General features: G+C 47.6%; 1 protein-coding gene across 1 annotated transcript; it reads left to right on the plus strand.

The window, feature by feature from the left end:
- The first annotated feature begins 17,238 nt into the window (after positions 1–17,238).
- SMIM10L2A (small integral membrane protein 10 like 2A) lies at positions 17,239–19,677 on the plus strand. Its single transcript, XM_045050977.1, has 2 exons — positions 17,239–18,014; positions 18,888–19,677. The coding sequence occupies exon 1, from the start codon at positions 17,405–17,407 to the stop codon at positions 17,639–17,641; it is 237 nt and encodes a 78-aa protein (XP_044906912.1). The 5' UTR covers positions 17,239–17,404; the 3' UTR covers positions 17,642–18,014; positions 18,888–19,677.
- Positions 19,678–26,418: the final 6,741 nt, after the last annotated feature.

The raw sequence follows: 26,418 nt of genomic DNA on the forward strand, positions 1-26,418 counted from the left end.
CAGTCAGCTAAACGTCTGACTCTTGGTTTTGGTTCAGGTCATGAGGTCAGGCCCCTCGTCTGGCTCCTCGCTATCAGCTTGGGAGCCTGCTTAGGATTCTCGCTCTCCTCTCTCTCTGCCCATATGCTCACTTGCATGCGCGCTCTCGCTCTCAAAATAAGTAAGTAACCATTAAAAAAAAAAGAGTTCTGGAACTAGAAAAAATGATTCGAGTAATACATAAGCCATGCTTAAAATGAATACAAAGCTAGGAATTGGGTGTTGGAATAAAGTTACAGTCATTGTGAGGAATGAGCATGCTGATTTGATTACTGCTGGAATGAAGGTTCAGCATGATGCTCAGGCATGTTGACGACAGTTATAACAGAAGGTCAGAACGAGATGACAAACCTGAAATATGATTAGTGCTCCACATGTGGCAATTTGTCTGAACACATCTGCTGGAATAAGGGCAAGGTTCAGTGTGCAACAATAAACAAGTGGGTGAATTACAAAAGTGTTTAAGCTTCAGTGTGAGGCAACAAGCATAAAATGCCTGCTGGAAAAACGTTAGGGTTCAGTCTAAGAAAACAAATGTGAAGATCCTCTGGAGGAAGGACATGTTTGGTGTGAGACTACAGTTACGAAAAGGACCACTGGAAGACGGATAAGGTTGATTGTGAGGCATCAAACATGAAGCTGACCCCCCCCCCCACCATCAGGCTGTTGTTCAGTGGGAGTCCACAGACCTGAAGATGACCACTGGGGTAAGTGTCATAAGATCGAACAGTGTCAGGGTCATGATTGCTTGAATAAGATTATGCTTGAGTGAGGGACAACAAGTGTAGTGGTGGCCATAGGAATTAGATTAAAGATCCTTATGAGACAACCAATACGATGGGGACTGCTGGAACAAGGTGAAGATTCAGTATGATACAAGGTTCTCCACCAGTACTCTTCTTGCTTGTGTTGGCTTGGTGATATCAAGCATTCAGTTGATCGCTGGAGTAAAGTGAATAAACAGTCTGCAACAAAAGCATCAAGAGGACACTGGAATACCTTTGAGGTGCAGTGAGTGGCAACCAGGATGAAGATGAGAGCCGAGATACAGTTAGGGTTCACCAAGCCAACAGAAGCAAGAAGAGTACTGGTGGAGAACGGCTGGAGTTCAGTGTGACCCAACAACCATTAACGTCACTGGAATAAGGTTTGATTTAAGGTGTGTCCACAATCTAGAATATTACTGATGGACTAGGTCAAGATTCAGTATGGCACAACTACCAAGAAGATGTCTTTGAATAAGGACGGCATGCAGGTGAGACAATCAGCCTGAAGATGGAGAGGACCACTGGAGTTGAATCAGCATTGTGTCCGATAATAACTAGGTGAATGACCACCAGATTAAGCTGAAGTTGTATGCATGACCACAGCATGATGATGAAGGCTGAAGTAAGGCAATTGTTCAGTGTGAGACATTAGGTATGAAGACAGCTACTTCAAAGGGTCATATGGCAGTGTGGGCCAAGAACAAAGATGACTGTCACGATAAGATTGTTTCAGGGTGAGGCAACCACATAGTGTTGACTCCTGAATAAGACTCCTAAATAATAAACTTCGGTGGGAAATAGCAAACATGATGAGAAAGGCAGCAATAAGGTGAAGGTTTGATGTAACATGAGAGGCGTGACGATGGCTGCTGGCATAATTTTAAGGTGCCATGTTAGACTAGGGGCAACAAAATGGCCCCCAGAGAAGCTAATGTTTCGGTGTGTGAACAACTAGCATGAAGATGGTGACAGAAACAAGGTGTAGCGTCAGCTATGATGATGAATGCTGGAATAATCAATCTCTTCTGTGAAAATGGAGGTGAGAGTAGTTACTTATCCCATAGGGTTTTTGAGAAGATGGAGACAGATGAAATGCTGCGCCCAGTTCTTGGTCCTGGTCAGGCTTTACGTCATTGGGAGCTCTGGCTGTGTGCTCATTACCATCTCCTCCACAACCAGCAACAATGACTTGGTCATTTCCAACAAGTTAGTGCCTCTTCCAAAAGGACTGTTGCTGCTTGGGTACCTGTATTGGCTGGTTTAACGGGAATGCTTTGTCTTTCAGGAAAGAATACACACAGCTACATTTTTTCTCATGGCGAATGTCTCCCATCTGTGGTTGGAACCTAGGCTCCAAAAAAACAACCTAGTCACTAGGAGAACTGAGGATGGCACTTGAGGGTCAAGTACAGGCCTGAAATTTCCAGCAGGGGGCAGAGGGAAGGAGTGCCTTTCCCCATCCAGATATATATATTTTAAGTTTATTTATTTTGAGAAAGACAGAGACAACACGAGTAGGGGAGAGGCAGAGAGAGACAGAGGGAGAGAGAGAATCCCAAGCAGGCTCCGTGCTGCCAGCACAGAACCCAACGCGGGGCTCAGTCTCACAAACCAGGAGATCATGACCTGAGGGAAAATCAAGAGTCAGATGCTTAACTGACTGACCCACCCAGGTGCCCCCCACCTATAATTTTTCTTAAATAGGGCTTCTCTTCTGTTGTTGGCACAGATCCTCACTTCACAAAGACCCTGAGAGAGGAAGCCGCTTAGCATCCAAGGGGGAAGTAGTGAAAAGAAGAAATTGGGTTTGTTGGGTCAATTGTTTGTTTGGTTGGTTGTTTATATTATTTTTTAAGTAGGCTCCACAACCGACATGGGGCTCAAACTCATGACCCCGAGATTAAGAGTCCCAGGCTGCATGACTGGGCTAGCCAGGTGCTCCATAGAGAGTACATTTAATTTTTTTTTCAACGTTTATTTATTTTTGGGACAGAGAGAGACAGAGCATGAACGGGGGAAGGGCAGAGAGAGAGGGAGACACAGAATCGGAAACAGGCTCCAGGCTCCGAGCCATCAGCCCAGAGCCCGACGCGGGGCTCGAACTCACAGACCGCGAGATCGTGACCTGGCTGAAGTCGGACGCTTAACCGACTGCGCCACCCAGGCGCCCTCTGCTCTTTTCCCATCATACTTCCAGCTGGCATCTCTTAACTCCGCCCCCTCCGGTGAATTCCTTGCCCAGACATCAATTACTGCATCATCAGATGGAGAAAGGTCCAAGCAAAGTCTGACTCTGTGAGGCAACCTCTAGCAGAAGCTCATAGGTCTGCTCTTTGGAAATCTGCCAGTAACTAGGCTCTTCTGTGCCACTTAATGTAATAGTGTGGTAGAGACACCCAGACTTTCTGCCCAGTCTAGCTAGGGAGTTAGGGAAGCTTAACTACAAATTCACTAAAATGCTACCAGTATAATTCTAGGTAGGTGGCTTTTCAGTGATCTTAAATCTGATTGTATACTTCTGAAGTCTCTAGACCTTTTACATTAGCACATATCACATCTATTGTTTGAACAGTCATTTCGAATAGAACAGAAATTTAGCATACCCAGCCTTTTTATATGTTGTGCTTTTTCATCAATTACTAGCAAAAGTGCCTCCTCCAGAGGTAGTCCACAGGGTTTAAGTCAATGGCCTTGCCTTAAAGTTCCAATGACAATTCTCTTTTCAATAAGGACAATAACAAGGAGAAAGAAAACACTTCGTTTGATGTGGAATACATCACTCCTAATTTATAGCAAATTTTTTGTCCTGCCTAGAAGTCAACTCAAGAATGATCCAAGGAGCCAGACTTTATAAATTTGGAGGAGAGTAACCTTCCCCTTCCTTCCTTGGGTGAGTACTTTTCCACGTTTGGAGATTACCACCAATTAGAGTCACCCTTCTTGGACTCCTTTGCCCTTTTTATTTTTTTTTAATTTTTTCAACGTTTATTTATTTTTTGGGACAGAGAGACACAGAGCATGAACGGGGGAGGGGCAGAGAGAGAGGGAGACACAGAATCGGAAACAGGCTCCAGGCTCTGAGCCATCAGCCTAGAGCCTGATGTGGGGCTTGAACTCATGGACCGCGAGATCGTGACCTGGCTGAAGTCGGACGCTTAACCGACTGCGCCACCCAGGCGCCCCACCTTTGCCCTTTTTAAACGCCTCTTCTCAGTGAGGTTGCTCATTAAACCAAATAACTCACAGATGTCTTCCCCCAGCCTACAATAAAGGCATTCAAGATGACAGGGTTTCTAAGGTAAGAGAAGTTTTATAGATATAGTTCACCTTCACAACTTTCTTGGTCAAGCAAATAAGCAACATTTTGGTCAAGAGCAGATTATAAATCTGGGTAATGACTGGCCCTTGGTCACCATCAAATCACCTGGTAAAAGAACTTGAGTGCCATGGCTCAAATAAACGGTTTGGGGTTACACTTTTTCTAAACATGTAAGGCCTCAGTATGTCACAGATAGAAAATAACAATGATCCCCACATTCCTAGATTTTTACATTATTTAATAAATTATGGTGAATGTTGGAATGTCAACGTGCTCTACAAAAGCGAGGTTGGGTGTTTGGTTTCTAACCAAATAGAAATTTAGGGGTTTGAATCTTAGGTGTGGGGCTGGCCTCATGAATGTACATCCTGTGCATTCAAACAAAGCCCGGGTTTGGTCTGAACCTTTGCTATTGTTATCTTGAAATTCTTAATAGGTTTTGAATGAGAGACTTATCTTCACTTTGCACTGAAGCCCCGCAAATTATGTAGCTTTTCCTGACATCAGATGCATGATACCACCCTGGTGATCAAACCTGTGCATATAGAAAAAGAGAATAACCAGAGATGTCTGTTGAGAATGAAGGTCAAAGTCTCTTTGAGTGGAGTGCCTGGGTGGCTCAGTTGGTTAAGCGTCCGACTTCGACTCAGGTCACGATCCCATGGTTCATGACTTCGAGCCCTGGGTCAGACTCTCTGCACTGACAGCTCAGACCTGGAACCTGCTTCGGATTCAGTGTTTCCCTCTCTCTCTCTCTCTCTCTCTCTCTCTCTGCTCCTCCCCTGCTTACACTGTGTTTCTCTCTCTCTCTCAAAAATAAACTTAAGAAAAATTTTTTTTAAAAAGTCTCTTTGAGAACATTTTCTAATAGTTCATATTTGTATTTGGTCATCTCCACCCCCCACCCCTCAGTCTCTAATTGTCAAGTCTTTGCCTGATCTTCAATGATTTAATCACTGCCCAGAAAAGAAGTGACCTTATACAAGAAAAGACAGGGCAGAAAGCTCTCTGCCACTGTCAACTGTCAGGCACGGTCAGCATGCACAATATTCACATCCTGGACAGTCCTCACAGGCGCTGGGTACTGAGCCACGTCAGCCTCCACGTAACCAAGTTCACCGGGGCAGAACATGGCTCAGAGCAAGGAAAAGCCGGGGGTCCTGGGCCACGTCTTGCTTCACAGTAAGATTACAGAGTAAGATTACAGAAGTGTGGTTTCCAAAGAGAAGCCCATTTAATCCCTGAGGAAACTTGGTGCCCTTGGGAAAAAAGACAAACAAAGGAAATGATGATCAAGTCTGAAGAGCTTGGACGAGGAGGAGTGGGGGTGGGAGGTAGGGAGCGGGAAGATGGCTGGCTAGGAAGAAATGCTAAACCAAGGTTCGGGACGTTCTGCCCCGAAATGTGGATTAAGGATATGGGCTGCTAATCCCTTGACTATCTCCTGCATGCTGGGCACTTTACAAAGATAATCTCTCTTGATCCTTGCAACATTCCTCATAGCAAAGCATGCTTCCCATTTTATGGCTGAGGAAACCCAGGCTTGAAGCTGAAGTTTTGTGGGAATGAGCCAAGGGGTTCCCAGACTCCAATACTGGAGGCCTGTAAGACACGCTTTGTGGTCTGCAAAGCAAGAAAATGGACCGTGTATCAAAGGTGAAGAATGCAGAGTAACACTGATGTAGTTGTGACTTTGTTGGCCTATGCCTCCAAGACCCTTACCGCATGCCTACTCTACCGTGGCAGGAAAAGACTGGCAGACCACCCTCCCTGCTCTCCACTTGGTCCATGGGTCTCATCTTTTCCCTTTTTCCTACATGGAAACACCAAGTCGATATGTCTGTAACAGCAGCACACACAGTGGACATAGGAACACAAATGAAGACTGGGAAAAATGTCACCGCGTAGTACAAACACAGAGAAGGGGTTTCAACACCATCTTTAATGATGGCACATGGGACAGGAGAGAGGGGCTGCCCTCTGCCCAGCACCCCTCACCTCCTCCTACATAGGGAGGCACTTACTTGTCTGGCTGGTCTTGACAGCTCTGGTTCTGCTCTCTTCACGTTACAAGCCCATAGGCTGACCAGTGCTGGACCTTTTCCATCAACAGTTCCTGAAAAAAGAGGACTGTTGGACATGCTACGTGCATGTGACTGTCTCTATGTGCTATGTGCCCTAGAAGGCTGCACCTCATAGATTGCATTACCTGACCTCCTTTGCCTTCTCGCTGGTAGTTGGGTTTGGCCAATGGTAAGCGACTTCACGAAATCCAAGGATGGGAGGGGAGAGGCCAAGGTTCTTACTCCCTGCCTCCCTGCCTCTTACAACCCTGACTTGTCATTGTGTCTTTGGCAATGGCTATGTCCCTCCACAATTGTAGCTCCTGGTGAGTGGCCCTTCCTCCTATGAATCTATCATGATAGGAAGTACATCAGTGGTCGCTTAGGTGTGGGAGGTAGGAAAGCGTGGGAGGAAGAAATTACAAAGGGTGTGAGGAGACCCGAGAGTGATGGATGTATTCACTTGAGCACAGTGATGGTTTCAAGAGGATATACATGACAACACTTATTAAATTATACACTTTAAATATGTTCTGTCAATTATACCTCCATAATGGTGTCTGATAAATGAAATGGACATTGTCTTTTATGCGGGACGCAATTTTTTTTTTTTTTCAGCCAGAGCAGGAAAGTTCTCTCCCTGTGCACAGACACTTCTGGCAGCCAGGCTAGAATTATTCTAAAACGGGTAACAGATCAAAGTGAAACACTAAGACTATAAAACTTCTGGGGTGCCTGAGTGGCCAAGTCGGGTAAGGGTCTGACTTCAGCTCAGGTCATGATCTCACAGTCTGTGGGTTCGAGCCCTGCATCTGGCTCTGTGCTGACAGCTCAGAGCCTGGAGCCTGCTTCGGATTCTGTGTCTCCCTCTCTCTCTGCCCCTCCTCCGCTCATGGTCTGTCTGTCTGTCTCTCTCTCTCTCTCAAAAATAAAATAAACATGAAAAAAATGTAAAAGAAGACTATAAAACTTCTAAAGTCAAGCATAGGAGAAGATCTTGGTAACTTTGGGACAGGCACAGGTTTCTCACACAGGACCAAAAACCATGAACCATAGGGAGAATACTGATCAAATACACTTTATCAGGATTAAAACCTTCTGGTCTTTGAAATTGTGGAGAGCAAGATGGAGTCACTTATGTCAAGCAGGAGCCTGTGTCAAGCGATGACGTAACAGCTAAGGGCATGGAAGCTAACACCAGATATTGCAGAGACCAGCGCCAGCTGATGAGACCCTCAGAACTGATAACCAGCAGAGACAGAGGAGGTCTGCAGAGGCCCAAGACTGATTAAAAACCTTTGAAAAGAGGATTTTTTGCAGCAAACTGTCAGGCTCCTCAGACACTGACCTCTCTATGTCTGACCACTTCAGAAGGGCAGCTGCTACCCAGGGCTCTGCTTGATCAATCTCTGAACAGACCTGAGATCTGTCACTGCTTGAACATAAATAAACAGTAAGCCCGGAGAGCTGGCCTGGACCAGACTGAGGCCTTATCTCAACTGTGTGCCTGCAGACTGATAACGTGTTTGGTTCGTGAACTTCCTACCCCCTGTTCTATCTTGTTTGTTGTGTGACTTGTGCTTTGCTTTGTGTGTGACATGTAAGAAACCAAGTTAAACACACGGTGAAGTGTCATTGAGCTGGGAATCCTGAACCTGCTTTATAATTATGTTAACCTCGCTTGGTGACTGAATAAAGCAGATGCCTTAGAAAGACACAAGTTGTGTGCATGCCTTCACTGCGTGCTCAGGACAGAAGTATATTGCAAAGATTATTGCTCTTTTGATTGAACCAGCCAGGTACCCTGACAACCTAATTTTTAAAAGGGGGGAAAAGAGGGATGCCTAGGTGGCTCTGTCAGTTGAGCATCCATTTCTTGATTTTGGCTCAGGTTATGATCCCAGAGTCAGGGGATTGAGATCCCTGTTGGGCTCCGTGCTGAGCCTGGAGTCTGATTAAGGTTCTCTCTCTCTCTCTCTCTCTCTCTCTCTCTCTCTCTCTCTCTCTCCTTCTGCCCCTCTCCTCTCCTCGCATGTGTTCTCTCTTTCTCTAAAGTAAAAAAATAAATGAAAAAAAAATAAGTAAAATAAAAGGTGGTAAAAGATTTGGATGGACACTTTACAAGAAAATAGATATTGAATAGCAAATAAGCATATGAACAGATACTTAGCATCATTAATCATAAGGGAAATGCAAAAGAAGACCACCGTGAAATATCAGTATACACCCCGTAGGATGGGGATGGCTACAATTAAAAAGTGTTGCTATTAAATGTAAGTGTTACTAATAAATGTAAGTGTTGCTATTAAATGTAAGTCATGGAGTCCAGCCTATGTTCAAGGCTGTGGATTGCCCAAGGGAATGAATACCAGAAACAAATCTGTAATGACAGAAAACAGATCAGGGATGGCCTGCGGATGGGTGTGGAGGGAAGGAGTGACTGGGAGAGGCACAAAAGAACTTTCTGTTATGATGGAATGTTCTATATCTTGACTGTGGTGATGGCTGCACAGATGTGTAACTTTAACAGAACTCCTCAAAATGTATACTTAATAGTGTTGCATTTTGTTGTATGTTGATTACATCTCAAACAGAAATCTCTGAGAGATGGAAGCAAGGCTGCCTGGGGACCTTAGGACTTGAGGAAAGATATGGCAATGAGTTCTCCGGGTTGCTCCTTGCCTGCCACTTATTCCTACAGTGGCACTGGAGAAGTCTGAAACCCAGAACCATCAACAAAGAAAAGCTTGCTCCCCCTGGGCCAAGGCCAGGAAAAGGGTGGCCTCACAGAAAAGGACACCTTTTGGACAACACCCACCTTCCTTCAGCCAAAGCGCCCCTCTCATTTTCCCAGTTTCAGCAGGGTGGGTGGGGAGCTGACCCTCCGTCCCACCACTCTGATCCCCTCCTGGCCCTCTGCTTTCCCACTCAGTGTCAACTGCCAATTCTGTATCCAGCAAATACATCCTTCAGGAATGAGGTGAAACAAGGACATTCTCAGATGAAGGAAATCGAAGAGAATTGGTTGCCAACAGACCTACGCTTGAAGAATGGCTACCGGAAGTCCCCTAAAACCAGAAAGGAAATGGTAACATAAGGAGGATGGGCCTCCAGGCAAGAAGACAGACTGACGGAGTGAGAAAAAGTAGCAGTAAATAGGATAGAAGCACTGTCTCCTCATGAGTTTTTAAGATCCTATTTTATGGTTAAAGCAAAAACTATAGCATCTTCTGATGTGGGTTCAGTGTACGTAGAGGAAATACTTAACTTATTTATATTTAAAGGGAAGGAGGATAAAAGGACCTAAATGGAAGTAAAGTTTCTCTACTTCACCCCATGGATTTAAGTGCTAACACCAGTCAACTGTAATATGTACACGTGTATATTGCATTGAAAAAAACTATGAAATAAATATCAAAATCATAAATAAAATAAAATGATATACAGCTCTACAGAGACATATACTCAAAAACACTGTAAGTAAATAAAAATGGAGTTCCTAAAAAATGCTCAAGTATCCTACAGGAAAACAAGAAAAGAGAAAGAGGAATGAGAAGCAACATGAACAAACAGAAAACAAAGAATAAGATGGCAGACTTAAGCTGTAATGCATCAATAATTACTTTAAATGTAGACGGCATAAGAATGGCAATCGAAAGAAATTAGCAGGATAGAGTTTTGTGCAAACATCACCCAACTTTATGCTGTCTACAAGAACCTTCAAATTTTACATTATTTTAAAGATATATTCACATTTAAGCATAGTTTGATGCTTCTTGTACAAAAAATCGGTATCCAAATAAATTACAAAATAAAATTACTTAATTTTATAATGAACATAAACATGGGTGAACTTGGAAGCACATGAGACTGGGATTGTAAAGGATCACTCAGGCCACTGAAGTTTAATGGCTCCATCATGGAAAACTTAATTTAACAATATCTCCAACCAATAATTAATTTCCACGTGCTTCTCGGTACTTAAAATGGTGGGAGCCTCATCACTTGTCAAGGCTGTCCATTCCTTATGTTGACCAAGAATAGTTTCTGCTCATTGGCCTGAATTCTAAACAATGGAATAATAAAGCAGTAGTTTAATCCCTTTTAAGCTTGGTAGACCTTCAAGTATTTGAAGGAGTTCTTACATCTCCTTTATAAGTCTTGTTTTCTAAACTACAAATGTTTCTTTCAATCATTCATCACAAGACTTGGATCCAGGTCTTTTTAAAAAATGTTTATCTATTTTGAGAGAGTGAAAGAGAGAGAGAAAGAGAGAAAGAGTGCATGAGCAGGGGAGGGGTAGAGAGAGCAGGAGAGAGAGAATCCCAAGCAGGCTCCACACCCAGCATGGAGCCCATCCCAGGGCTTGATGTCATGACTGCGAGATCATGACCTGAGCTGAATCAAGAATCGGGTGCTCAACCGACTGAGCCACCCAGGCACCTGGGACCCAGTTCTTTTATCACCCATACTGGCTGCCTCTAGAAACACTCCAGAGTAATGCTCTTCCTAAAATCATAAAATAAATCTAAAAATATTTAAGAGAATTGAAAGCACGCAGAGTTTGATTTCTGATCACAGTTGGATTAAACTAGAAATTAATAACAGAAAATCAACCAGAAAAATATCCAAACATGTGGAAAATAAACAACATACTTCTAATTAATTCTACAGAGTTTCTACACAGCAATGATGAGCACACGGAAACCGAAATGAAAAACACAATATCATTTAAAATTGCTTCGAAGAAAAGAAATATGTAGTAAACATGTATAGGATCAAATGCAGAAAGCTACACAAATTTTGATGAAAGGAATCAAGATATAAATAAGTAAGTAAGTAAATAAATAAATAAATAAATAAATAAAGACACACTGTGTTCATGGATTAGAAGACTAAAAACAGAAATGATGTCGATTCTCCCCCAACTTGGTAAGTCCCACACTATTTCTAGCATAGGCTTTCTGAACCCATAGACAAATATATATGGACAAACACAAGCCTTAGAATTGCCGAAGACCTGTCGAAAAAGAAAAGGAAAGTGGGAGGAATCACTCCACCTGATATTAACATAAACTAGATAGCTACAGTAACCAAGACAGTATGGCATTAAAGAAAGGATAGACACATAGGTCAATGCGCCAGAATATGGTGCAATCCACAGAGATATACTCAACTGGTTTTTGACAAACATGGGAGAGAAACTTAATGAAGGAAGGATAGCCTTCCTGACAAATTGTGCTCTAGCAATTAGGCATTCTTATCAAAAATCGGACCTGGACCTAAACTTCCAAACCTTCCACAAAAATGAACTCAAATGGACCACAGATATAAATGTGAAACAAAACTAATATTTTACAAAGAAGACACAGGAGAGAATCTTTGGGACCTAAGTCCCGGCAAAAACAAAACGAAACTAAACAAACCAGTTTTTACATCTGATGCCAAAATGACAATCCATAAGTCAATTGGACCTCATCAAAATTTAAAAATTTGTCTCCAAGAGAGCAGAATGAAAAGACAAACCTGCAGACTGGGAGGAAAATATTTGCAAACCGTGTGTTTGTCATATGTAGAATATATATATAAAAAAAAAGCTCACAAAACTTAATAATAAAAACCAAACACCTCGATTAGAAAATGACAAAAGACACTTCCCAGCACTGGTTAGGCATCGGACTCTTGATTTCAGCTCAGGTCATGATCCCAGGGGTGTGGGATTGAGCCCCATGTTGGGCTCTGCACTGACAGTGTGGAGTCTGCTTGGGATTCCCTCTCTCTCCTCTCTCTCTCTCTCTCTCTCTCTCTCTCTCTCTGCCCCTCCCCCCATCTCAAAAATAAATAAATAAACTTTAAAACCACAATGAAAGATCCCAGAATGGCAAAAGTAAAAAATACAGTGATAACACCCAGTGCTAATGAGAATGCAGAGAAACTGGATGTGTTCATAAATTGCTGATGGGAATGTATAATATCACAGCCACTCTGGAATCACGAAACTAAACATGCACTTGCCATACAACCCAGCAGTTGAACTCTGGGATCTTTATCTTAGGTAAAAAATTTGGTTCACATGATAACCTGTAAAGAGGTATTCACAGTAGCTTTATTCCTAATAGCAAAACTGGAAACAACCCTGATGTCTTTCATGGGTGGATGGCACACAAGCATCCATGCATCTTTGATGCAACCATCAAAGAATACTACTTGGCAATAAGAAGAAGTGGCTATTGACAAGACATGCCCCACAACTGGATGACTCTCCACAGAATGATGCTGCTTAAAAAAAAAGCTAATCCTAAAAGGATAAACATTGCATGATTCCATTTGTATGACCTTCTTGAAAGAAAATAGAAAACACAGATTAGTGGTTGCCAGGTCTTAAGGACAGAGGGGAACGGAAGTGGATGTGGTCAGAAAAGGGCAACATGAGGGATCCCTATGGTGAAGAAAGTGCTATTTCTTGACTGTGCATGAACCTACACATCTGATAAAATTGCATAGAGCTAAATGTACACGCACACACAAGAACAAGATTTTGATACTGTACCATACTTTTGAGAGATGCAATACTGTGTGAAACTCTGTGAAAGGTACATAGGATTTCTCTCTATTTTTTCTCACAACCGCATGCAAATCTATGACTATCTCAAAATTTAAAAATATTTAATTAAAATTCAATTTCAGTTCTATATACTAACAATGAACATGTGGAAACCAAAATTAAACACATAGTATCACTCACAGCCACTCCAAATAAAATGAAATAGATATAACTCTAACAAAATATGTACAGGTGACTGAGTGAGTACAAAGAGGTTGCACAAAGGAGGTCTTTTGTGGTGATGTAATATTTTTGTATCTTGATTGTAATGGTGGTTACAGGAATCCTGACATGGTATAAAATGGCTAGATCAATACACATACACACACACAAATTAAGGCAGGTTAGGAAAATGGTGAAAACTGAATTAGGCCTGAGTCTAGATAACAGTAATGTACCAATGTCAATTTCCTGGTTTTGATATTACATTGCATCTATAGAAAATGTAGCCATTGAGAAAGCTGGGTGAAAGGCACAAGGTTTTGTCGTACTATTTTGGCCACTTTCTGTGAGTCTATAATTATTTCAAAATAAAATGTTACAAATAAATGAGATGATGGGGCACCTGGGTGGCTCATTCGGTTAAGTGTCAGACTTGTGGTTTCAGCCCAGGTCATGATCCTAGTCGGGCTCAGCGCTGAGAATGGAGTCTGCTTGAGATTCATTCTCTCTCTCTCTCTCTCTCTCTCTCTCTCTCCTCTCTGCCCCCACCATCAGAGCTCTCTCTCTCTACAATAAACAAATAAAATTAAAAAAATAAATGAAATGAAGCCAAGGAGGGGTTTCAGAAATTAGATTAGAGGAAATAAGCTATAGAAGTGAATGAGGCTGGATTCAGTCTGGAACAAAAGGGTTTCTATGTGGCTTAAGCCTGAATTTCTGTGGCCCTTCTTTTTCAAATGATGAAGTTTTTCATTGTATTACACAAATAATACTTATACAAATGGATATACATACGTATACAGAGAGTAAAAAAAAAAAAGCATGTCTTCCTACTGCCTTAACCAGAGGTAAACAATGTTGATTATTTGATCTATCTGCTCTAGCATTTTTTAATGCATTCACACCTGTGCATGGTTATGTTGTGGATAAAGCCATGATGCCACACAATAACCTAGTGTTTCTGAAATTCTCTTTTTTCTCCCATGACCATGTAGGTATGACAATTGCTCAAAAAGCGTATATAACTCTGCTGAGTTCCTTCATTAGAGAGATGCCACACATGTTCAACGTGATGATGAATAGGCATTTTGAGAGAGCCTAAATACCCAGGCCAGCCCTTCTTGTGAAAACTGGGCCGAGGTCATGGGGAATCTACTTCTTGCAGACAGCTTTTCAAAAGTCATGCTATAATGAAGCTTGAACACTTCAGTAGTCTTGAAAACGTGGTAAAGTTTGGGTTGGATGTGCTTTAGAACAAAGATGAGACGAAACCAGGAAAGGACTTTTAAGCCCACCGGCAAGGGGGGCGGGGAAAGCCATAAACAAGGGCAAATAAAAACGGAGAAGACCTTGTGCAGTATCCAGGGCAAAGATAAACTTAAGAGTACTTAGAAATCACTATGATGTGAAAGGTCGGGGTGCCTGGGTGGCTCAGCCGGTTAAGTGGGCTCAGGTGATGATCTCGAGGTTTGTGGGTTCGAGCCCCGCGTCAGGCTCTGTGCTGACAGCTCGGAGCCTGGACCCTGCTTTGGATTCTGTGTCTCCTCTCTCTGCCCCTCCCCAACTTGTGCTCTATGTCTCTCAAAAAAATAAATAAATAAATATAAAAAAATTAAAAAAATCACTACGATGTGAAAGATAAAGACAACAGGGGTAGGGATGCCCACTCTCACCGCTGTTGTTTAACATAGTGCTGGAAGTTCTAGCATTAGCAATCAGACAACAAAAGGAAATCAAAGGCATCAAAATTGACAAAGATGAAGTCAAGCTTTTGCTTTTTGCAGATGACATGATATTATACATGGAAAATCCGATAGACTCCACCAAAAGTCTGCTAGAACTGATACATGAATTCAGCAAAGTTGCAGGATACAAAATCAATGTACAGAAATCAGTTGCATTCTTATACACTAACAATGAAGGAACAGAAAGACAAATAAAGAAACTGATCCCATTCACAATTGCACCAAGAAGCATAAAATACCTAGGAATAAATCTAACCAAAGATGTAAAAGATCTGTATGCTGAAAACCATAGAAAACTTATGAAGGTAATTGAAGAAGATTTAAAGAAATGGAAAGACATTCCCTGCTCATGGATTGGAAGAATAAATATTGTCAAAATGTCAATACTACCCAAAGCTATCTACACATTCAATGCAATCCCAATCAAAATTGCACCAGCATTCTTCTCGAAACTAGAACAAGCAATCCTAAAATTCATATGGAACCACAAAAGGCCCCGAATAGCCAAAGGAATTTTGAAGAAGAAGACCAAAGCAGGAGGCATCACAATCCCAGACTTTAGCCTCTACTACAAAGCTGTCATCATCAAGACAGCATGGTATTGGCACAAAAACAGACACATAGACCGATGGACTAGAATAGAAACCCCAGAACTAGACCCACAAACGTATGGCCAACTCATCTTGGACAAAGCAGGAAAGAACATCCAATGGAAAAAAGACAGTCTCTTTAACAAATGGTGCTGGGAGAACTGGACAGCAACATGCAGAAGGTTGAAACTAGACCACTTTCTCACACCATTCACAAAAATAAACTCAAAATGGATAAAGGACCTGAATGTGAGACAGGAAACCATCAAAACCTTAGAGGAGAAAGCAGGAAAAGACCTCTCTGACCTCAGCCGTAGCAATCTCTTACTCGACACATCCCCAAAGGCAAGGGAATTAAAAGCAAAAGTGAATTGCTGGGAACTTATGAAGATAAAAAGCTTCTGCACAGCAAAGGAAACAACCAACAAAACTAAAAGGCAACCAACGGAATGGGAAAAGATATTTGCAAATGACATATCGGACAAAGGGCTAGTATCCAAAATCTATAAAGAGCTCACCAAACTCCACACCTGAAAAACAAATAACCCAGTGAAGAAATGGGCAGAAAACATGAATAGACACTTCTCTAAAGAAGACATCCGGATGGCCAACAGGCACATGAAAAGATGTTCAGCGTCGCTCCTTATCAGGGAAATACAAATCAAAACCACACTCAGGTATCACCTCACGCCAGTCAGAGTGGCCAAAATGAACAAATCAGGAGACTCTAGATGCTGGAGAGGATGTGGAGAAACGGGAACCCTCTTGCACTGTTGGTGGGAATGCAAATTGGTGCAGCCGCTCTGGAAAGCAGTGTGGAGGTTCCTCAGAAAATTAAAAATAGACCTACCCTATGACCCAGCAATAGCACTGCTAGGAATACACCCAAGGGATACAGGAGTACTGATGCATAGGGGCACTTGTACCCCAGTGTTTATAGCAGCACTCTCAACAATAGCCAAATTATGGAAAGAGCCTAAATGTCCATCAACTGATGAATGGATAAAGAAATTGTGGTTTATATACACAATGGAATACTACGTGGCAATAAGAAAAAATGAAATATGGCCTTTTGTAGCAACGTGGATGGAACCGGAGAGTGTGATGCTAAGTGAAATAAGCCATACAGAGAAAGACAGATACCATATGGTTTCACTCTTATGTGGATCCTGAGAAACTTAACAGGAACCCATGGGGGAGGGGAAGGAAAAAAAAAAAGAGGTTAGAGTGGGAGAGAGCCAAAGCATAAGAGACTGTTAAAAACTGAGAACAAACTGAGGGTTGATGGGGGGTGGGAGGGAGGGGAGGGTGGGTGATGGGTATTGAGGAGGGCAACTTTTGGGATGAGCACTGGGTGTTGTATGGAAACCAATTTGACAATAAATTTCATATATTAAAAAAAAAAAAGACAACAGGGGTAACAAGGCAATGAAATAATAAAGAAATACACATGAGCAGCAAACATACCAGAGAGGGAAAATGCGCCTGTGGCTTGGGGGAAACTCTGCTGAGTTAGCAGAGAAATGTGAATTAAAGAAAGATCCAACAGGTCGCCCTGCGGGGTTTTCGGAGGAGATGGTGGGGCAGGGGATAAGGTAAACCGGGGGAGCCTTCCCAGTGGGCCTTCAATACAGAATCAGTATAGCGGTCCAGACCTTCCGGCCCTCCCCTCTCCTCCCCTCCCCTCCCCTCAAGGATACTCGGCAAAAGCAATCCCTGGGCAGCACCACCTTCCAAACCACTCACGCCCTCGGGCTCTGCCCTTGGGAGCCCAGGAGGAGGAGGGGCTTGCAGGCGGGGCGGTCCCGTAGGCGGGCCTATGACAGCGGCGGCCGCTCTGTAGCGCCCGGGAGGGGTGTGGCCAAGAGGGGGGCGGGGTTATACTGGCGGCCGCCGCTGCGGCAGCCGGTGAGGGGCGGAGCTTTCTGTGGGCGGAGCTCTCTGCCAGCGGCTCAGAAGGGGCGGTGGCGGAGGTGGCGGCGGTGGGGCATCCCGGGGCCAGCAAGGGAAGAGGTGACAGAGGGCGGCGCGGGGCGGGGCGCTGCAGGCCTCGCGTCCACCTGCCCGGCCGCTCGCACTCGTGTCGGTCGGCGGGGCCTGCGCGGGCCCAGGCCCATGGCTGCGTCCGCGGCTCTGTCGGCGGCGGCGGCGGCGGCGGCCCTGTCAGGCCTGGCGCTGCGGCTGTCGCGCTCGGCAGCGGCCCGCGGCTCGTACGGCGCCTTCTGCAAGGGGCTCACGCGCACCCTGATCACCTTCTTCGACCTGGCCTGGCGGCTGCGCATGAACTTCCCCTACTTCTACGTGGTGGCCTCGGTGATGCTCAACGTCCGCCTGCAGGTGCGGATCGAGTGAGCGCACGCCGCCGCAGCCCCGGCCAGAGGGACCGGCGCGCGCGGCCCAGACGGACAGGGGCGCCGGCATGGAGGACGGCCGCCGGCACGCGGCGGGGGCAGGAGGCGGGGCGGCCGGGGCCCCCGGACCCTAGACCTCCGCGGGAGGACGCGGGCCACCGAGCCACCCAGCCGGGCCCCGGCCGCGACCCGCCCACACGCGTCGCGGCCGGTGACCCATTGCACAGAAACTCACCAGACGGGTCCTTTCCGTCGGGCTCGAGAAAGAAAACACCGTTTGACTGCGGCCGACCTGTCGCCTCACGTTGGCCGGGGTGGGGGAAGCAGAAAGGAAAAATTCTGCAGCAGGGACTTGACTGGCCCTGACCAACAAGGTAGGAGGCCAGAGGCTGGGGCGTCGGGCCGGCGGGAGCGCTTGCCATGACATCGTGGTGGCCGGCAGGAACTGTGCCCTGGACCCGAGGGAGCCAGCCCCTGAGCTGCCCAGGCAGGGGCGGGGCGGGGCGGAGAGGGGGGGCCGCAGGTGCCCAGGACTCCCTGGGTCTCATTCCCAGACGGGTGAGGGGCGGCGGCGGCCTGGGCATCTCGGAGGGTCGGCCCATCCCCGCCCCGCTGTCCCCTGAGGCCCCTATGCTGCCACCGGAACCCCAGGGAATGGGCTGGGAGAGGCGCCGGGGAAGGCTCTAGAAGGAAAAGATGCTGCCATCTTTCACCCCCTTGTGGGGCCAGACAGGAAGGGTGGTTGCGTTCTCGGCCAAACCCCTGGTCGGTCCCCTTCTCAGGCCCCTGGGGTCGCCACAGCTCCCGCCCAGCCCTCGGCAGAACGGCCTCCTGTCCTGTGTTGGGGGCTGGGGGGCCGCTCTCGGCCTGTTCCCGCTCCCCTCCCCCTCTGAGGGCATCCTGGGGCCGGACGTTTGGACGTTTGGAGACCTGGACGAGTGGGAAGGCTGCTCCGCCCTGTCCCTGCCCCCACAGTCTTGCTCTTCCGCCATCGCAGCCACGCTCCACGCTCCCTCCGGCCCCTACCTCTGCCGGCCAGGTGCCACGGAATGCCGCCTCCAGCAGCCCCTGTGCACCCAGAGGAGCTAGGGCAGTGGGGATCTCCTTGAGGAGAGGGCAGCTCTCAGGCTGGGGTGGGGAGAGCAGGTGGACGAGGGGCTTGTAGAGGAGGCAGCACTTGGGGAAAGGGGAGGGGGTGTTCTGGGTGAGGAGGCACTGTCAAGCCTCCGTCTCTTTCTGTCTTTCAGGAACCAGTGTTTGTAGGTGGTGACCCGCCCCTTCTCTGGCCTTGTCAAGAGACTCAAATCCCTGCCCAGGGGCGCCCCTGGCCCTAGAGCTGCCCCGGGGAGCTGCTGGGCAAAGGGCCTGGCCCAGGAGGACAGGAAGGGCCTTCCAGGCAGAGGCACGGAGGGGTGGGGTACCCAGCGGTCCAGTTCTGGCGTGGGGAAGGATGAGACCCTGTCACCTCCACACTAGACCTCCTAGCAACACTTTGAGGGCGTTCTGTTCTCCCCACCCCATGATTGGAAAAGCGGGCTCTGAGACAGGAAGAGATTTGCCCTTGTCACACACATAAGAAGTGGTGGGGCTGAATCTGTCCCCTGTCTTCCAGAAAACCTGGCAGGACAGGTTGGGGTGGGGGAGGGGACCTCAAGGCCCTCGGGGCACCTAGGGGGAGAGAGAGGCCCAGGGTAGGGAGTGTGGGGAACTGGCTTTCCTTGGGGGGGGGGCGGTGGCAGGTCACAGGGAAGACAGTCGGGGCTGAGATGGAGGGCTGAGATGGACACGGGAGACGGTCCCAGAACCCCTTGTGGAGCCGAGGCCTTCATCTACACAGCCTGGCCTCCCCTGCCGCCCCACCCCAGGCGTGACCAAGGACTCCTCAGCAGTCGAGCGGCAGAAGCCTCTCAGTCTGGGTGGCAGAGTGGGGGTGGGGGGTAGCGTGGCTCCTGGGAACGTGGTGGAACCAGGAGGGTGAAGGGATAAAGCTGGTGTGGGGGCCGGGGCCGGGACCCACGCATAACCCCATCTCTCTGTCCCCAGGCTTGGCCCCCCGAGCCCAGGATCACGCGAGAGAACCTCCTCTAGATGGGCTTGGATGGTCCTGGAGGCCCCGGGTGTGCTGCTCCCCCTGTACCAGGATGGCCAGGCTCGGCCCCGGGGGAGCCAGGAAAGACCCCGGTCCCACAGCCGCTCTGCCGCTGGCTGCTCTCGGCCCCCAGTGCTCCGAGTTCCTGGGACTGAAAACCGAAGTGGTCCGGTCAGCCCCAGGGACAGCGTGGCCCAGGGTCACAGCACCTGCCCTCCTCTGCCGTCCAGCTGCGAGCCCGGTCCTGGGTGAAGGGCTCTGCCTGCCTGGCCCTGGGGACTGAGGCCAGACGAGGCCACCATGTATCCCCTGCAGTTTCCCCGCAGACAGGGGCTACTGGCTTCCTTCCTTGTACCGAGTGTCCTGGGATCCCCGGTCCTGTGGCCCCTCCTGCACCCAATCCCCTTCCACCAGGAACCACTTGTGGGAGCCTGCCAGCCTGCTGACTCCATCCACAGATCTGTGGGGACAGCCTGCGAGAGCCACACGGGCTGCCCGAGAGGAGAGGACGAGGGGCCTCCTCGGGGCTGATCCACAGATGTGCCCCGTTCAAGCCCAGGTCTCACCCTCGGGGTGACCTGCTCCCCAGATGCAGCCTTGTGGCTCAGCTGGAGCTGCCCGGGGCCTATGACACCTCTTCCCAACAGGGAGAAGTGTGGGGGGAGCCTCAGGGCCCCTGGCCCGAGACCCCTCCTCTGCAGGGACGCCCCGCCCCGCCCCGTGGGTCCCCGGTCCCGGTCCCGAGGGCGCAGGAAGTCTCAGCGCGAGGCCCGGGGCCTGGGGAGGGGCCCGCACATCTTCAGCATGTGTTCCTGCCTCTGCTTTTCTGACCATTTTGGCCTTGAGTAGTTAGCTGCTTCCTCCCCCGCCTCTCCCCTCTCCCTCCGTGGGCCCTGGCTGCCTGATGGGCTCTCAGTGCACTTTATTTATTTGCAGTCTGTTTTCCAGGCAGCGAAGCTTCTACAAAATCAGAGACACGAGCTGAATAAGATGAGCGTCACTTTCCTGCGTGTGATTGTACTGGTCAGCACCGTCTGCTGAGAAATGTTCTTGCTTCTGGTATTGTCAGATCTTGTCACTCTAAGTTCAAAACAAAACCAAACAAGACTCCTTGAGTTCAATAAAATAAAATAAGACCAGAGGCCTCCTCTCGTGGTGTGGGGCAATAGCCCGGAAGCCCCCCTTGGAGGGCCCGGAGCAGGGGGAGGGGGACCCACTTGGGAGGGCTGCAAGGGGGGTGGGGCCGTGGCAGGGATGCAGGCCTGCTCAGAAGATGCTCAGAGGCCCGACTTGCCTGGGCCAGTGCCCCTGGAGGAGAAGGCAGGAGCGCAGGCCTGACTGGGGGCAGTTTGTCCCATTCACAGCCTTTGTTTGCATAACCGAGTACCCAGTACCCGAGTCTTTTCTTCATTTTACAGCCTGGTGTCAGAAAGCACTTCCTGCGGTCAGTCTTGATGGGGAGATGGGGGAGGTGGGGGGAAATGGGTTCTCTGCACCAAATTTGGGTATCCTGGAGGCCCCTCTGCAACAGCAGAGCAAAGTGCCCCTTGGCTCCCTGCCGTCCAGGTGGCCTCCCAGCTTTGGAAACGATGAATCACGGGGACTGAAAGCCGGCACCCCTTCTCCCCGTCTTAGACCCGAGCTGTCCCTTCAGTGCTTCCCCAGGGAAGCCTGTGACGGGGTCCGAGGCTGCAGGGCTAAGGATGGGCAGTCAGGCAGAGAGAGGGCTGGTGAAGGGGGCCCGGGGAGGACCGCAGTGGCCGAGGTGAAGAAGGGAGGCCCACCGTCCCCAGGGCGGAGGTGTCCTGAGGATGCAAAGTCACGGTCACGCTGAGGAGCACAGCCTGGGTGCGCTCCACCCGCCGGAGCACCGTGACAAGAGCGACCCTTCCAACACCTGCCACCACAGGAGGGATGGACCCCAGTCCCTGCCAGCACCCTGAGCTTCCCTCTGCTTTGTCCGGATGGTCCTGTTCAGTGCCTGATGGTCCTGAACTCAGACGAGGGATCAGGTAGCCTGTCACAACCAAGATGGGAGGGTCAGACCAGGGCTCAGGGGCCCAGGCACACTGGTGAGGGAGGACCACCCTTCCCTGCCACCTAGCAAGGCAGGCGGCATCGTCTCTGGTTAAGGGTGGCGCCCTGAGTCCAGCTCTTCTGACGACCACTGCCTGGCCCCAGTCCGGCCACATGTACTCATGGGTCATCAGTAGGGAGCCTTCAAGGTGGCTCTGAGCATTCAGCGGGTTCTTGGCTATTCAACATTTGTCCTCAGCTCTCAACTGTAGCAGCCTTGTCACTATGAGGAGAGGAAACCAAGTGAAGGCAACTGGCCGGTGACAGGTGGTGAGAGTCTGCCCGGCAACAGGTGCCATGCTGGGTGCTTTGTCCCCCTAATCTCCCCATCATCCCTGTGGCCGTCTTTGGAGGAGGTCATGGTGAGGATGTGGTCCCTGGTTGACCCGTGAGCTTGAGCCAAGCAATCAGAAGCTCCTCACCTCCTTCCCTGTCCTTGGAGTGCACGTTGTACCCACCGTCCCCTCCTGGGAGCTGTTCCCGGCTCGCAGCCTTCCGAGACTGAGGTGTTGCCGGGCCTCTCTGGACGGTATCTGTGAATGAAGGTTTTGGGGTGCCTGCGTGGCTCGGTCAGTTAAGCATCCAACTCTTGGTTTAGAATCAGGGCATGGTCTCACTCCAGGTCGGTGAGATCAAGCCCCAAGCCAGGCTCCGCGCTGACAGCATGGAGACTGCATGGGATTCTCTCTCTCCCAGTCTCTCTCTGTGCCCCTCCCCTGGTCTCTCTCTCTCTCTCAAAATAAATAAATAAACTTAAAAAACAATGAAGGTTTTCCCTCATATGGGAAAGTGCAGGATGTCCACTTTTGCCATCTCAACTCCACATAAAACTGGAGGTTCTGGCCAGTGGAATAATCTCCCCATCCCACCGGAATAAAACCATTCTGATTGGAAAGGACAAAATAAAGCCATCTTTATTCACGGATGATCCTATATGGAGAAAATCCAAGAAATGCATGCAGAGAAAAAAGCTACCAGATCCATAAACATTTGGCAAGGCCACAGGACCCAAGATCAATATTAAGAGAGCAATTGTATTTCTATATACTAGCAACAAAAACTCAAAACATGAAATTAAGAAAAGAACCTGGGGCGCCTGGGTGACTCAGTCGGTTAAGTGGCCAACTCTTGATTTTGGCTCTGATCATGATCACTCCTCAAAACTGATTTTATTTTATTTTTTTAATGTTAATTCATTTTTGAGGGAGAGAGAGAGAGAGAGAGAGAGAGAGAGAGAGAGACAAAGTGTGATCAGGGGAAGGGCAGAGAGCGAGGCAGACACAGAACTCAAAGCAGGCTCCAGGCTCTGACTAGTCAGCACAGAACCCAGCATGGGGCTCGAACCCAGGAACTGTGAGATCATGACCTGAGCTGAAGTTGGATGCTTAACTGACTGAGCCATCCAGTCTCCCTCCTCAAAACTTATTTTAAACCACAGTAATAAAGACAGTGTGGTATTGATGAAACAATAAGTGCATAAATAAGCAGAACAGATTGAGAGACTGTAAACAAATCCCTACATTTATGATCCATTGATTAGTTAATTCTGGCAAAATACAAATAATATGTAAAAAATTACAAATACATGTGGACAAAATACATATAATATCAACAGTGCATGTCTCATTTACCATCATAACCATTTTAAAATATACAATTCAGTGGCATGAAGTACATTCACAATGTTGTACAACTGTCACCAGTATCAAGTTCCAGAACATTTTTATCACCCCAAAATGGAAACACCATACCCGTTAAACTATCAGTCCCCGTTCCCTCCCTACCCCAGCCCTTGACAACCAAAAATATGCTGTATGTCTCTGTGTATATGCCTCTTCTGGATATTTTATAAAAATGGAATCATACAAGTGGTGACCTTTTATGTCTGGTTTCTTAACGTAGCATTATGTTCTGGAGGTTCCTCCACGTTGTTACATGTGTTGTGATACATTTGATGTTTCACCTTTCACACCGAATTATCTTGCACTGCTTCTCAACGCAGTGTGTGTGCTCTTGTCTGACTGTGGTGTTCAGTCCCCATGTGGAGAAAGCCTTAGCTACGTCTACGGTTTGGGCCGGGGAAATCTCCAGGGCTGAAGTGACACCAGTCCTGTGATCTCCCTGTATCAATGATGTGTGGGCACATGCATGGTGCGAGTCAGGTTTAGGGTGTGTGTTAAAGATGAGGTGAGGTTTAGGTTCACGTGTATACTGTGGGTCACCGTTAAGATTAGGGCTTGATCAGAGGAGGCTCATGGAGCTGTACCCCCAGTAGGGCAGTTGTCTCCCCGCAGGGCTGAGTAGAGGGGTCTAAGGTGGGTCTCAGTCAAGGCTGAGTTTTGGGTGCCAGGGCCACTCCTCGGTTAGACCTCAAGAAGTCCCCTGTGGAGCTCCTTCTGGTCTTTGGAAATGACATTGTGATATTCCAGGTTCCATGCCGAGTAATTCTCCTCCGCTTCTGGGGCCCATGTCCGTCATGTCCTCAGACTTAGGAATTGGGTCCCCATTAGGAGAAAGCTTTAGCCAAGGTTAAGTTTCGGTCCAGGGACGTTGCCAGGGCCAAAGCGACACCATTGCCGTGATCACCCTGGAGAGCTGAATGAGGGTCCATGTGCAGGTGTGGGTCACGTGTAGGGTTAGGTTTGAGTTGGGATGAGGTTTAGTTTGAGCGGTATGTGAGTGTCACAGTTAAGGTTAGGGTTAGGTCCCATGAAGCTCCAAGTGCTGAAACTCTTGTGGGGTAGTGGTCTTCCCAGAGGATTGAGTGTAGGCCTCATTGGAGTGGGCTGTTCAGGCTTAGTCTTTGTGAGCCAAGGCCAGCCTCATGTGTGTGCCATCTTCAGTTGGGCCTCATCAACCCCCTTGTGCAGCTTCATGCGGACATTGGAAATGTCATGATGATGTTCCATGTTCCATGCCAAGTAATCCTGCACTGCTTTGGGCCCATTGTTTGTGGTGTTCTCAGAAATAGGAATTGGGTCCCCATCCAGAGAGATCCTTAACTAGGGTTAATGTTCTGTCCAGGGACTTCACCAGTGCTGAGGTGACACCATTCCTGTGTGTTGTGTGCGTTGGGTTAGCGTTTGGGATTGGGTTTGGTGTTAGGGGTTAGGGTTACGGTTAGGGTTGGTGTTAGGGGTTAGTGTTAGGGGCTAGAGTTAGGTTTATGCATTAGGATTGGGTTTAGGGTTATGGTTAGGCGTCAGGGTTTGGAGTTAGAGTTAGGTTTAGGCGTTAGGTTTGGGCTTGGGTTAGGCTTAGGTTTAGGGTTACGGTTTGGGTTTGAGAGTTAGGGTTATGGTTAGATGGTATAGTTAGGGTTAGGTGTTAGGGTTAGTGTTAGGGTTTGCGTTAGGTTTAGGAATAAGGTGAGGTCTAGGTCTAGGACTTTGGTTATGGGTTAGAGGATTGGATTAGGGGTTAGCGTTAGGGTTAGTGTTAGAGTTTTATGGTTAGGGTTAGTGGTAGTTTTAGGGTTTATAAATTTAGGGTTAGCAGGTAGAGTTAGAGAATTAGGGTTAGGGTTTTAGGATTAGAGTTTTAGGATTAGGGTAAGAGGGTTAAGGTTAGTTCTCGTTAGGTTTATTTTTATGGTTCAGTATGGTTAAAGTTGTGTTAGACATATGGACAGGGGCAGGATTTAGTTTAGGGCTATGGTTAGGGTTAGTTGTTTAGTTTAGGTGTTGGGATTTGGGTTAGTTTTAGGGTTAGGGCTAGGGCAAGAAGTAGGTCATGTTTGCTCTCCCACTTGTAATGGGAGGATGATCATGGGTGGACACGGCCCTCCATCTGGGAGGGATTGTGTTCATTTTATCTCCCCTGTCTCCCTGCACTGGGGGTTGTTCTCACCTCGCCCCATTCCAGCTTGGTTGTGGAGTGTTTCACACCGTCACGCTGCCCTCTCTTGTTGTGGTAGGTTTTCACGTACTGCCTCGTCCATGTTTCGTCCATGGGGTGCATAGTTTTAATCTTTATATCATTTATTTCTCCTCTGGTTTTAATTATTTTCTTCGTTCTGCTGTTTGGGGGTTTTGTTTGTTGTCCTTTGTCTGGCTTTTATAGTTATAAGAGTATGGAGTTTACTTCAGGGTTTTTTTGTTTTTGTTTTTTTTTTTAATTTTTTTCAATGTTTATTTATTTTTGGGACAGGGAGAGACAGAGCATGAACGGGGGAGGGGCAGAGAGAGAGGGAGACACAGAATCGGAAACAGGCTCCAGGCTCCGAGCCATCAGCCCAGAGCCCGACGCGGGGCTCGAACTCACTGACCGCGAGATCGTGACCTGGCTGAAGTCGGACGCTGAACCGACTGCGCCACCCAGGCACCCCTTTTTTTGTTTTTCTTGAGGCATACCCGTATTGCTATAAACTTCCCTGTTAGAACCAGTTTTCCTGCTTTACAGAAGTTTGGATTGCTGTGTTTTCAATTTTCATTTGATTCCATGTCATTTTGGATTTTGTTTTTGATTTCTTGGTTGAGCCATTGATTGTTTAGTAGCATGTTATTTGACTTCCATCTCTTTGTGCCTTTTCCAGATTTCTTTTTCTTGTTGTAGTCTTCTACTTTCATAGCATTGTGGTCTGAAAAGACACATGGTGTGACGTCGATCAGTTT

This window comes from Felis catus, chromosome X, assembly GCF_018350175.1.
Source record: "Felis catus isolate Fca126 chromosome X, F.catus_Fca126_mat1.0, whole genome shotgun sequence".
NCBI lineage: Eukaryota > Metazoa > Chordata > Mammalia > Carnivora > Felidae > Felis > Felis catus.

Bases quoted from the DNA above. Each gene is read 5' to 3' on its own strand.
- SMIM10L2A (XM_045050977.1), top strand. From the start codon at position 17,405: ATGGCTGCGTCCGCGGCTCTGTCGGCGGCGGCGGCGGCGGCGGCCCTG.